The 11,501-nt window shown below is 51.8% G+C and overlaps 6 protein-coding genes across 6 annotated transcripts; 2 read left to right on the top strand and 4 right to left on the bottom strand.

Annotated features, from left to right (window-relative positions):
- Nucleotides 1-1,189: 1,189 nt before the first annotated feature.
- On the bottom strand, nt 1,190-3,640 carry COCSADRAFT_100296 (uncharacterized protein; the record flags this gene model as incomplete). Its single annotated transcript, XM_007706144.1, has 3 exons — nt 1,190-1,722; nt 1,776-2,123; nt 2,191-3,640. 3 exons carry the CDS (start codon nt 3,638-3,640, stop codon nt 1,190-1,192), a joined length of 2,331 nt encoding a protein of 776 aa, XP_007704334.1.
- A 793-nt stretch (nt 3,641-4,433) lies between these two features.
- On the top strand, nt 4,434-5,570 carry COCSADRAFT_175207 (uncharacterized protein; the record flags this gene model as incomplete). Its single annotated transcript, XM_007706143.1, has 2 exons — nt 4,434-4,784; nt 4,845-5,570. 2 exons carry the CDS (start codon nt 4,434-4,436, stop codon nt 5,568-5,570), a joined length of 1,077 nt encoding a protein of 358 aa, XP_007704333.1.
- A 108-nt stretch (nt 5,571-5,678) lies between these two features.
- COCSADRAFT_99589 (uncharacterized protein) lies at nt 5,679-8,006 on the bottom strand (the record flags this gene model as incomplete). Its single annotated transcript, XM_007706142.1, has 3 exons — nt 5,679-7,486; nt 7,538-7,843; nt 7,907-8,006. The coding sequence occupies 3 exons, from the start codon at nt 8,004-8,006 to the stop codon at nt 5,679-5,681; spliced, it is 2,214 nt and encodes a 737-aa protein (XP_007704332.1).
- Nucleotides 8,007-8,064: 58 nt separating this feature from the next.
- Nucleotides 8,065-9,099, bottom strand: COCSADRAFT_40548 (uncharacterized protein). Its single transcript, XM_007705925.1, has 5 exons — nt 8,999-9,099; nt 8,910-8,948; nt 8,561-8,851; nt 8,468-8,514; nt 8,065-8,412 (listed from the first exon to the last, which is right to left on the bottom strand). Exons 1-5 carry the CDS (start codon nt 9,008-9,010, stop codon nt 8,271-8,273), a joined length of 531 nt encoding a protein of 176 aa, XP_007704115.1. The 5' UTR covers nt 9,011-9,099; the 3' UTR covers nt 8,065-8,270.
- A 183-nt stretch (nt 9,100-9,282) lies between these two features.
- Nucleotides 9,283-10,124, top strand: COCSADRAFT_99598 (uncharacterized protein; the record flags this gene model as incomplete). The annotated part of the gene is made up of 3 exons (XM_007706141.1): nt 9,283-9,325; nt 9,384-9,585; nt 9,674-10,124. The coding sequence occupies 3 exons, from the start codon at nt 9,283-9,285 to the stop codon at nt 10,122-10,124; spliced, it is 696 nt and encodes a 231-aa protein (XP_007704331.1).
- A 137-nt stretch (nt 10,125-10,261) lies between these two features.
- COCSADRAFT_164251 (uncharacterized protein) lies at nt 10,262-11,375 on the bottom strand (the record flags this gene model as incomplete). Its single annotated transcript, XM_007706140.1, has 4 exons — nt 10,262-10,310; nt 10,365-10,626; nt 10,691-11,288; nt 11,343-11,375. The coding sequence occupies 4 exons, from the start codon at nt 11,373-11,375 to the stop codon at nt 10,262-10,264; spliced, it is 942 nt and encodes a 313-aa protein (XP_007704330.1).
- Between the last annotated feature and the right edge of the window lie 126 nt (nt 11,376-11,501).

The raw sequence follows: 11,501 nt of genomic DNA, 5'->3' as shown, positions 1-11,501 counted from the left end.
ACTGCAACGACACGAGAATATGGCCGATATCTGCTTCTAGTAATTTCCATGCTAATCCTGCCGGCTTCGCCTAGTCTCACCTATGACAGCTGTCCGCCATCTTCCGCGCCTGGGAACAGCCTTGTGCTCGCCTCGGTCTTGGACGATATTGCTCTTTGATTGACGGCAGAAGCTCCTTCGGCCCTTCTCGTCTCTCGCCTTGAGGGGCACAGCAGTCGACATAAGCCAAGCCATGCCTACGTACTACTAGTACTATACTTCTGGCTCGAGGCAGTAACGTCCGATATTCTCTCGTACAGGTAACAAGCAGTGCCGCCAGGACCCTGAAGGGACAAGCGCTTAATGCTAGTATACCGCCGTGGTGCACACCATCAATATTGGACAGTTGGCCTGGGTCTAGGCTGTCGCCGTAGATTGAACTGTAGACTCGACTGTGGACCTGTGGATCTCAAGAGCATATGAGCGCATTGCCGTCGGGACTGACGGCACAGGCTTTTATACTTATGCCAAGACTCCGGATCACGTTATATCACAATACCCCGAGTCTGCTTCGACGAGCCTATGCCAGTGTGCATGAGTGTCGGCAAGAAAAACGAACTTCTCGTCCATCTAGGCACAGCATACAGCAAGACCCGTTACACTGCGCAGGGACACAAACTCTCTCCTGCAACATCTCACACGAAACTTTGTCTAGTTGTGCGTGTACACTGCTTTAAGCTTTGTCCTGGGGTATACTCGAGTCGTGTTGGAGATGCATGGCCGACGTGGCACCAACATGTCCAAGAACCAATTGCGCAAAAGCAGTCGATAACTACGTTAGCTGCAAGACCCATGTTGACATGTGCAGGCGTTTCTGTCTCCCTCCTAAAAAGAGCAAGAAACACAAGTGCCGAACATTTGCCATAGTCATTCAGTTGCCCATCTTGTACGAGTCGAGTGGATTTTCATATTCCATAATGCCTGACCTATACGCGAGTCAATTTGATAGAAATAACCCATCCCATCCGTAAAACGCCAAGTTGCCGGCCCACCCCTCTCCCTACCAATACAATCCAACTCCTCTCTTCTCAGTTGTTCAACACACAAACGCATCCAGGCGCACGGTTTTCTTCCTTGTATCCAGAGGGGATTTATAAAAAAAATATAGAAGGAACGAACGGTGTGTCCAGCACCTTCAGGCCAAGTAAACTCAAAGTCTGACATTGGCACCAATCTTACCGCCCTTGAACCAAACATTTTCTCTCCACTCGCCAATTCGTACACCTACATAAGCAAATGCACTAAGTTTGAGCTGCCCCCCAAGTGCCTTTTTAATAGCATCGTAGCCCAGGCTACCAAAAGACCAGTCGACGGGCAAATGCGGAGACTCAGACAGACCCGGGGGTACGGCAAAAGGCAGGTCGTATAGGATCTTGCCAGCGACATGGCCATCGTGATAAGCTGTTGCGTTCATTTTGGTGATGTACAAGGTGGTGGAGCGGAATGGCGAAGCCAGAGTGAAAACTGCAGTGCTGCTGATGAGATGCATCGTGGTGCTGCGGATAAAATGCGATTTTCCATCGTCATCTGGGTCTTCATCCTCATCGCCATCAGACGGCTTCTTGGGAGTAGACAAGTGCGGCATAGGACGTTCAATGGGAAAGCGTGAGAGGAGACGGCCAATGTAGGGTGCGGCTGGCACAGATTGTTCATGTGCTTGGACGGTTATCGATGTGTTGAAGCCTGTTTTCGTATTAGTATGCTATGTGTGCCATGTTATGTTCATCTGGTCGTACCTGAGATGTACTGAGAGAGTAGCTCTGCGCCAATTTCTTTTCCTTTGTGGCCACCGTACTCATAGGGATCCCAATGAAGAGATACGAGATGGTTGGTATTGTTACCAGGAACCACCTCCATCTCCTTTACCGTTGCACTGCCAATGTGTGAGCCGTTAGCTAGGACGTTGATGTTGAAATAAGGGACTGTAGCCGAGTAGTTGGTAGGGTTAGTGAAATTGACCATGGCTGTGATGGTAAGAGAAGTTGGCGAAGTGTCGACAATTGCCATGTTGCCAACTTTGACATTGAGCGCACTCTCTTTGCCATCACCATGACCGGGCTCACTGTCGTTGCCATGACGGATTGCTGGACACAAAACGTTAGCTTGTTGGAGAAAAAACAGTCAAACGTGGATTACGAACTGGCTACGAACGTTTGACTGGTACGACTCCTTGCGCTGGAATGCCTCGCACGGCAAGTTTACCCATAGGTGTGTCCACACCAACACTGACGGCTGCCTTGAGATCCATCAAGACAGACTTGCCGCCAAAGAGAAGAGCCTGTACAACCTCGCTAAACAGATCGTCATCTACAATTTTGATGGGTGCGTCTTTGATGACGGACTGAACTAGGAGAGAAGGTCCTTCGGGGCCATGGCCCTCGACGCGTGTCGAGTTTGCCTTTTGCCATTTTTCAAGGTTCAGCTTTCCAAGTATCTTCTTGTGGTAGAAAATGTCGGCGTCGGCCTTGACTTGAGTAACATCAATAGGGAAGTTCATCTCGTTGGGTAAGCCAATGTCGACGTTGACGATGCCGGAAATCTTAGGCGCAGCCTCGGGTGTGTCCGGCTCAGCGAACGGGTTGGGCAGACTGAAATGCATATCTGCAAGAGAAAAGTTTTTGATTAGGTTGCCCATGGATTTGCCGGCGAATGGTATAGGCACAATGATGTCTTTCAAAAGATCACGAGCCCAATCGGGTGCGGCTGGGTCTGGGAACTTGCAGCAGTTGATGTAGATGGTCGCATCCTCGCCCTTCATGTAGTCGCCCAGGAAAGTATCGAGCGGTGATTTGGCGGTGTTGGGACATACTTCGGTCACGAGATTGGAGATTTTCTCGGCATTGCCCTTGACATAGACCTTGACATCTGAATTTGGCTTGACGTGGAGCTGGCCGGTCTGGGCAGTTCCGACCATGAGAAATGTGTCAGTCGAGCAGCCCTGAATGCCCACGTCGACAGCCACGGATGGGAGCGTAATGTCAACAGGAAAGTCGTTTTCAACGACTATAGTTGCATCTGCAGCGAGACCCTTGCGGCCATGCTTGGCCTCGCCGAGGTTGAGCTTTGTGATGTTGTAATGTGGAAGGGCGGGGATGTCGCCACCCTGGAAGACTACAGATTGCTCAACAAGCTGCTTGCCAATGTGGATCAAACCTGACTTGAGCGGGACCAGTGCCTTTGCCTTGAGCCGTATCTGTCCCAGCCGGCCATCAATCCAGTCTTCGGCAACGTTGCGAATGCCGTCAAGAGATCCTGGCTGCACAGTGGCATCCAAAGCTACATGTGTGGTGTGTCCGTTCCTGATATCCACCTTGACGCCCGGAATCTTGGCGGTGCCAACCAGAACGTTGCCAAACTCGGGCAGGTAGACTTCAGCGTCGAAGGGGCCCGTCTCGGCCTCATGGGCAACCCATGTGCCGAAGCGGCCGAGGTTGCGCACGCTCTGCTTCTTGACCTTTGACGCGTCCATGGTAAAGTCTCCTTGGATGTGGATCTTTGCGCCATGGCTGGTCAAGCCGTCCATGGAGAGCTTGGTAGGCTTGAAGGTAGCAGCCTGCATCGAGTACTCCTCGATGCTCTCTTTAACAAGAAAGCCGAGCATGATGAAGATGACGAGCAGACAGAGGATGATGAGGGCCAGTATGCTCGGCCAGCGCTTCTTCCACAGCGAGCCTTTGGCGTTACCGCCCCTGTCGGAGCCGCATAGTGACTGGCGCAGTGAGCGCGTCGCCGGCGTGGCCTCGTCGCAGTCTTCGTCATGGTCGTCGTGGTCATCGTGGTCATCGTCTACGTCTTGCTGGGACAGCAGGGGTGTCTCTTCGGTGGTCCTGCTCGACTGCTGCGAGCGGACTGATCGTGCTGATCGTGCTGAGCGTGACGAGCGGGCAGACCTGCGTGAAGCGGGTCGCGAACTGGGGGTGCGAGTGTTGGCATCGGTGGTAATGGTGTTATCGTTGTTATCGTTGTTGTTGTTGGAGTTGGAGCCCCACGCCTCGTCGGGGTTCTCCATCTTCAGCCGTAGGGGAGTCCAGGCGAGAGCCATGTTGGGCAGAGGGTGGACGGAGAGAGAGATGTCGAGTCCACGTTCAAGTCCAAGGGCCGGGACGAGATGGTGTTCATGGTCTCGTCATCATCTACTCAGCCACACGCGCCCACATCCACACACAGCGCAGCAAGGTGGCGGGCCGACGTGTGCCTGTATGCCGCGCCCGCTAGCCCCTTCTGACCCCAGCATTTCTGGTCATCCCCACTGTCATGCGTCAGAATGTTAGCGTCTTCAAACATTATATCGGTCCTCTGGTGTAATGGGCCTTCTGTGACTCTTACGCTGCAATTGCGCGCTTTAAAATCCCTGGACCGCCTGCTCTGACTTCCTGCACTGCAATTGACACATTATGCCCGCTTTCCGCCCTTCCACCGCGGCTCTGCGAAGCTTGCGCCGCTGCTACTCGTCGTCCTCGCCAGCCACGCCTCCTACATCGCCCTTTGCGCCGCGACATCTTCTCTCCATAGCTGATCTCACTCCTGCTGAGCTTACTACGCTTGTTCAAAATGCGCAGCGCCACAAGACTACCATCAAACAGACAGGAGAGGTCCCCCACTCTATGCGTGGGGCACTGGCTGGCCGCACCGTTGCCATGACTTTCAGCAAGCGGAGCACGCGCACCAGGATATCAACAGAAGGCGCCATTGCAGCATTTGGCGGCTCGCCCATGTTCCTTGGAAAAGACGATATACAGCTGGGTGTATGGCCTGCCTGCCAAACCCGCAATTCCCCCCATGTCCGCTAACGTCAACATGACTAGGTCAACGAATCTCTCTACGACACTTCCCTCGTCCTCTCCAGCATGACTGCCGCCATTGTCGCCCGCGTGGGCCCCCACTCCGACGTTGCAAACCTCGCAAAGCACTCGAGCGTGCCTGTCATCAACGCTCTCTCCGACCTCTACCATCCCCTCCAAATCATCGCCGACATGCTTACCGTTTCCGAAATCTACCCCTCGACATCTGTCACTTCGCTCGGTCTCGAGGGCCTCAAGATTGCATGGATAGGCGACGCAAACAACGTCTTGTTTGACATGGCCATTGGTGCTACAAAGCTGGGCATCGACATGGCTGTCGCAACACCACCAGGCTACGAGATCCCCCAGTCTATGCGCGAGGTCATCTCCCATGCCGCGCAAACCTCTCCTCGTGCAGGAAAGCTCTTGGAAACAAATACACCCGAGGAAGCCATCAAGAATGCAGACATCCTCGTGACAGACACTTGGGTATCCATGGGCCAGGAAGAAGAAACAGCAAAGCGTCTCAAGGCGTTCGAAGGCTTCCAAATCACGTCGGATCTTGCCAAACGTGGTGGCGCAAAAGACAACTGGAGCTTCATGCACTGCCTGCCTCGTCACCCAGAGGAGGTTGCTGACGAAGTCTTTTATGGACCGAGGAGTGTCGTGTTCAAGGAGGCGGAGAACAGGCTGTGGAGCGCCATTAGTGCGCTTGAGGCGTTTGTAGTCAACAAGGGCGAGATCCAGTGACTAGATCCTTGGTTCGAATGACTGAAACATGTTGTATGATTTTACGAATCAAAAAAATAGTTGTATCTTTATCTTAGAAACATTAGCAAGCAAGACCCATCTAATCCTCTACACGTCTTCGTTCTTGTTCTTGGCCTTGTCTTCTACGCCCTCATCCACCTTCTCCTTGACCTTCTCTCCCAACCCCTCTACCCCCTTCCCCCAAGCTCCAGCTTTCTTCCCCCACCTCACCATCCCCCACGCATGTGTCCAGCTAAATTTTGGTGGCGCATCAGGATGCACTCGGAACGGACTAGCCCCATGCTTAAACATATCCTCCATCTCCCTCTGCCTATCCTTCTCACGCTCTTCTGCAGACAGGACCTTGGTATTCGGCGGTAAGGTACTCGATGTAGGCGCAGCAGGAGAAGTAGCAGATGACGAAACGCGACGTTCCCAATGCCGATTTTCCAGCGGAAGAGGGCGCCACCAATCTACCGCTTCGACATCAGCAGCACGATCCCACCATTTCCCCGAGCACATTTCGTAAATCCGGCTTTCAGCTCTCTTAACCGCGAATTTCTCGTCTTCACCCGTTAGCCCCCCTATGTTCGCAAAGTCGGGGGATCCAGGGCCCAAGCGGCGCTCATCCGTGTACGAAGAATCTTGTCTGCGCATGCGGTTTGGCGGGTCATCTTCGAGCGCGTCGCCAGACAGCATTTTATGACTAGAGCCAGCATAAGACGAGATGTTGGGCCGAAAGGGAGAGTTGAGATCTTGGTAGATTTCAGAGTAGGTTTCGGGGTGAACTGCGTCGGTGTCTTGCGTTTCTCCGTCTGTTGCCGAGGAGGAAGGTGGACTTGCGGGAAAGAATATCTTGTCTGGGGCTGCAGCGGCGGTAATCATTAGTCTGCAACGGGCTTCGTACATGGCGTCGAGCAAGGTGATGAGGCGTCTAGCTTCGCTTTTCATGAGTAGTCCCATGATGGGTACGTCAGTGACGATGAAGGTATGGTATGTGGAGGCGAGCGTAATGTAGTCGGCGGGACCGAGCACGGCACCGCATAGCTCAGCAAAGGTGAAGAAGGCTACACCGTTGCACTGTGCGGGAACATGGAGAGCGCGGTTGTATACAGTCAAGGTGGCGGGAGCCCAGGGAATCGGGTATTCGTGGCGTGTTGCCTGTTCAACCAGGGAGTTGAAAGCTTCGCCGAATTCGATCATGGTTCCTGCAGTTTGGGGCTGGATGAGGTAGTTCTTTGGTAGAAAGGATGCAGTCTCGGTCGATGCAAAATCCTCTGCAGTACTCGTTGCGCCAGTAGCAGTCAAAGTCGTGGCCGAATCAATAGCATCTAGAGTCTCGGACATGGAAACTTGTACGCTGTCCCTCCACTCAGAAGTCGCCTTTGCGTCTTCCAATTCCAGCTTTCGATAATCCTTCTTCCCTTCCATTTCCCATACCTCGCACCTCGCTCTTAGCAGTTCTAGGAACGCCGAAAACTCGCCCGGTTGCCCCGCTCCATCATCTCTCCTTATGTACGAACTCTTAGTCAAGCCCCAGCCTAGTCGACTAAGACGGTGCACTGGTCGTGAAAACTCCATTCCTGCGGCTTTGGCAAGCTCTTCTGGCATGCGGTTGCTCGTTGCGATGAGGACGCCGCCGAGCTGGAAGAAAGAGGTCATGAGGTTAGACAGAATCTTGCTCGCGGCACGGTCTGGAAGTTGAAATTCGTCTAGGAAGAGAATCGGCGACTTCTCAATCAGATCTCGTGCAACGAGAAGCAACGAATACTCGTCGTTAGGTGCCCCTGGACCGGCTACTAATGACCTAGATATTCGAAGCTGCTCAAGTCGGGAAATGGTATCGAGCATGAAAGTATTAAAATGCCAGCGCCGCTTCTTGCGATTGGGCAGGCAATCTTGAAACAAGTCGACAACTAAAGAAGAGATGAGCCTTCAAATCTACAAGATGCTTTCTCAGGCCTTACGCATTGATTTGCCAGTTCCCACTTCACCGTGCAGCATGAGGCCTTTGGGGCTCTGTAACTGCATTGCCTCATCATGGCTTGTTAGAACACGAGTCAAAGCTAATGAATCTCTCTTCTCTTTCTCGGCAAGTAGCGATGTCCATACGCCCCTTCTGCCAAAGCGATTGGCGTACGTATCTGTTGGGGCTGCTGCTGCTGCATTTTGATCCGAACCAACTGCACGAGAAAGTTGCTGCAGTCGTTTCGAATACTCTACAGTCGGTTCATAGTCAATCAGTCGATCATAGACTTTCTGCAAGTGCAAGGCTAATGGTCACAGTTAGTACATGTACAATGTCCTTGGCGGATCCAGAATGGTAGACGTCATACCAAGGCGATGCTGAGCGGGATCAGGTCGGATCTTCTGCGTAGCAACGAGACTGCGATATAGCACCAAGGGGTTGGTGATCGCAACACCGGTGGACGACATTGGTAGTCATTGGTTTGAAGAAGAACTTGTGTCGTATCATCCTGAAGACGACATCAAATGGCCGAGGTGATCCGCTCTCACATTGGACTAGACTGCAATCGGCGCTAGCGCTTTTGGGAAGTACCGATACATGGACTGGTCGCAACGTTGGACAAGGGACATGGAAAAGATCAATCCACAAACAAAGGAATAGGATCAAAGTGGGTTGATTCTAAACGCCTGTAAATGGAATGTGGTATCATAGTAACCCCAAGTAGAAATTGCTTAAATACTCGTAACACCGGGAGACCATGCATCAGCAATCCGTTTGACTTCTTGAATAAACTTGCGGCTTGTGATCTGAGTTGAGCCAATCCTTTGCTCAGAATTGGCAGTGATTGGAGAATGTTCATCAGGGTCGTAGAACCTAGGTGTTGCTGTTAGCGGTCGCAACCCATCAGCCGCCCCGCATCTTCACTTACGGATTCCTGAGCAGCTTTATGTACGCCGTCTGTAATGCTCTAAATGCCTAAAGAAGATCAGAAACGCATTTAATGGCAAGGTATAGAGCTTACAGGTTTCATGTCCGCATCTCGCAGCCCAACAGCAGCCGCAGACCTGTTATCGAGAGGATTGGCTGGTTTTCCCTCCATATCCACGACAATGATGAATTTGATGCCAGTGTTGGTGAGCCAGCCATACATAGCTAATCTCTCATCGACAGCTTGTAGAAGGCCAAAATCCTGGTCTGCTGTCTTGTGTGGCAGACGAGCCTCAAAGATGTCTAAACATGAAGAAAGGAGAAACTGGAACTCTAGCGGTGCACGTTCTTCTGCTGGAAAGAGTGAGATGTGCAGTGGGTTGTTCTTTGCCAACAGTTAGTATAGGAACAGGTCAGGAGTATGTAAATGATGAGGTACTCACGTGCTTGCCGACAACGCCAATGCAAGCAATGGACGGGACCTAGACACAGTCAACACATACTCTGAGCCCTGACCGCATCAACCACCTACCCGGCCTGACATATTTTATGCGATATCAAAAGACTACAGCAGTCTTCAAGCACCCTGGACGTGGATGCGGAGTAGTCTGGCCGAAGTAGTCCGAAAGGGTGTTGGCGAAGGAGTGATCGTTGGCCGGCCTATCAGACGGCGCCAAAACCGACGACTAATCGATTTCCGCCAAGCATTTTGATGCACCTACCTCATCGATCAACTTCGCGACTCCCTCAACCGCCACCCCACATCTCGCCTCTCCACTCCTTCGTCCACGCCTTTCCTTGCTGTCCTTCGCAAACATGCTTTCGACGACAAGGTCTGCTGCCTCAATGGCTCTGCGAGGTTAGTCGCCGCACACCCGAAAAAGCTCCCGGTCCCGCCAAACTGACTCCATGGACAGCCAAACCAGCGACGGCCTTGATGCCATTCCGCGCCGGAAGCGTAGCCTTTTTGTCTTCGAGCTCGTCCAACAAGGCGACGACTATGAAGTCGCCTGCCACCATTCCCGGAAACCCTGGAACACCACCACCAATGAAGTCAGCGCGGGTTGAGGTGCCCTTGCCAAGTCAGGAGGGAAAGAAGGGTGCTGTGCAATATGCATTGTATGTGGTTTCTCTCTGGATTACTCTTGAATATTTAGATGGGTGGCAAAAAGTGCAGTAAAGGGCATGAATTGACTTGCGTCAACAGGACAACACTTGACCAGGTAGCCAACTGGGCCCGTCAGAGCTCGCTCTGGCCCATGACTTTCGGTCTCGCATGCTGCGCCGTCGAGATGATGCACTTGTCTACTCCACGATACGACCAGGATCGTCTCGGTATCATTTTCCGTGCCTCCCCGCGACAATCCGACGTCATGATTGTAGCCGGAACCCTCACAAACAAGATGGCACCCGCGCTGCGACAGGTCTATGACCAGATGCCCGACCCCCGATGGGTCATTTCCATGGGCAGCTGCGCAAATGGAGGAGGATACTACCACTACAGCTACTCAGTCACAAGAGGATGCGACCGTGTTGTACCTGTAGATATCTACGTACCTGGCTGCCCGCCCACCGCTGAGGCGCTCATGTACGGTATCTTTCAGCTGCAGAAGAAGATGAGGCATACCAAGATCACCAGGATGTGGTACAGGAAGTAAAGTGTGGCTGGTTTGGCGTGGTCTATTTTGCAGTCTTTGTACATGCGAGTTTGGGGTATACATCCCTTCTGTATAAATCGATATTCTATATGCATTGCGTACACCGAATCGATCCCATTTATGGTGGCATTTTGGTATTACACCGCTTCACCTAACCCAAACATATTGACTGAATTCTTCCAAGCACTACACTATCATTAGTCACTCCTCCTGTGCACGAGGGATACAACAAGTACTTACGCATTACAAACCTCCTCCACGCTGATTTCCTTAATCTTGGCAATGGCATACGCGACATGTGGAATTGTAGCAGGCTCATTTCGCCCTTTTACCATCATACCTTTGGCCCACTTCTCCTTCTTGACTGCCTTTGGTAAAGGCGGGGCGTCTTTGAGGAACTTGGCTGATGCGTGACTGGGACGCATCTCGCACCATGGCCCATCTGTTTCAATCTGCAGACGCTCGAGCGGTATCAGCTTTACGACTGCAATGTTCTCATCCGCTAAGTGGAAACGTTCGTCAGTATTTGTAGAAATATCAAAACAGAAGATGGCAGAGACACATACTCTTCATACTGCAGCCATTAATACCAATATCAAAGCCTAGATCCACGAGGCGCTGCATCTCTTCTGCAGTTCCAGTAAAGCTGTGTACGAGACCCCTCTTGGGTAGCTGATCAAGCTTCGCAGTCAATAACCTCTCGAAGTCCTCACTCGCAGCACGCGAATGTAGGAAGAGCGGTAACTGCACTTCAACCGCGATCTCCAGTTGCGCCTCAAAGTACTTGAGTTGTGGCTCCTTTGCCGTCAGAAATAATCGGTCGTAATCGAGGCCTATCTCTCCAAAAGCAACTACGTGACCTGCTTCCTTGGCTTCAATAGCCAGGGTCTTGAGCGCAAAGAGAAGCTCTGATGCACCACCGGGATGCTTGTCAAAATGTTTTGCCGAGCAAGGATGTACGCCTACAGTAGCATAGCAAAGCCCTGGGTGAGCTTTTGCTATCTCAATAGCGTGCTTCGATTCTTCGAGATCAGATCCTGTTACCATAAACTTCTTGCAGCCAGCATCGACCGCTCTCTGGAGAACATCTTCAAAATCATTTTCGTGACGTTGGGTGCCGTGGTATTCACCCCTGAAGATGGGGTCGGTGAAGTTGATACCGATCTAGATTTCGTGGTGAGAAGTTTGGCGGGGTAGAGGCGTGAAATGTGGACTAACATCAATGTACTTTAGTTGTGTCGAAGCAGCCATTTTGTTGTATTGCCGATGTGATTTTAGAGGGAAAGGATAATTGTCTAATTAGAATGTTAACTGAGAAAATTAGATGTTGAAGCGTGTTAAAATGACGCACTTGAAAAGTTGTTCGACAGCTTTATA

Source organism: Bipolaris sorokiniana (assembly GCF_000338995.1).
Source record: "Bipolaris sorokiniana ND90Pr unplaced genomic scaffold COCSAscaffold_15, whole genome shotgun sequence".
NCBI classification, from domain to species: Eukaryota; Fungi; Ascomycota; class Dothideomycetes; order Pleosporales; family Pleosporaceae; genus Bipolaris; species Bipolaris sorokiniana.
This window is presented reverse-complemented; position numbering and strand designations above follow the sequence as displayed.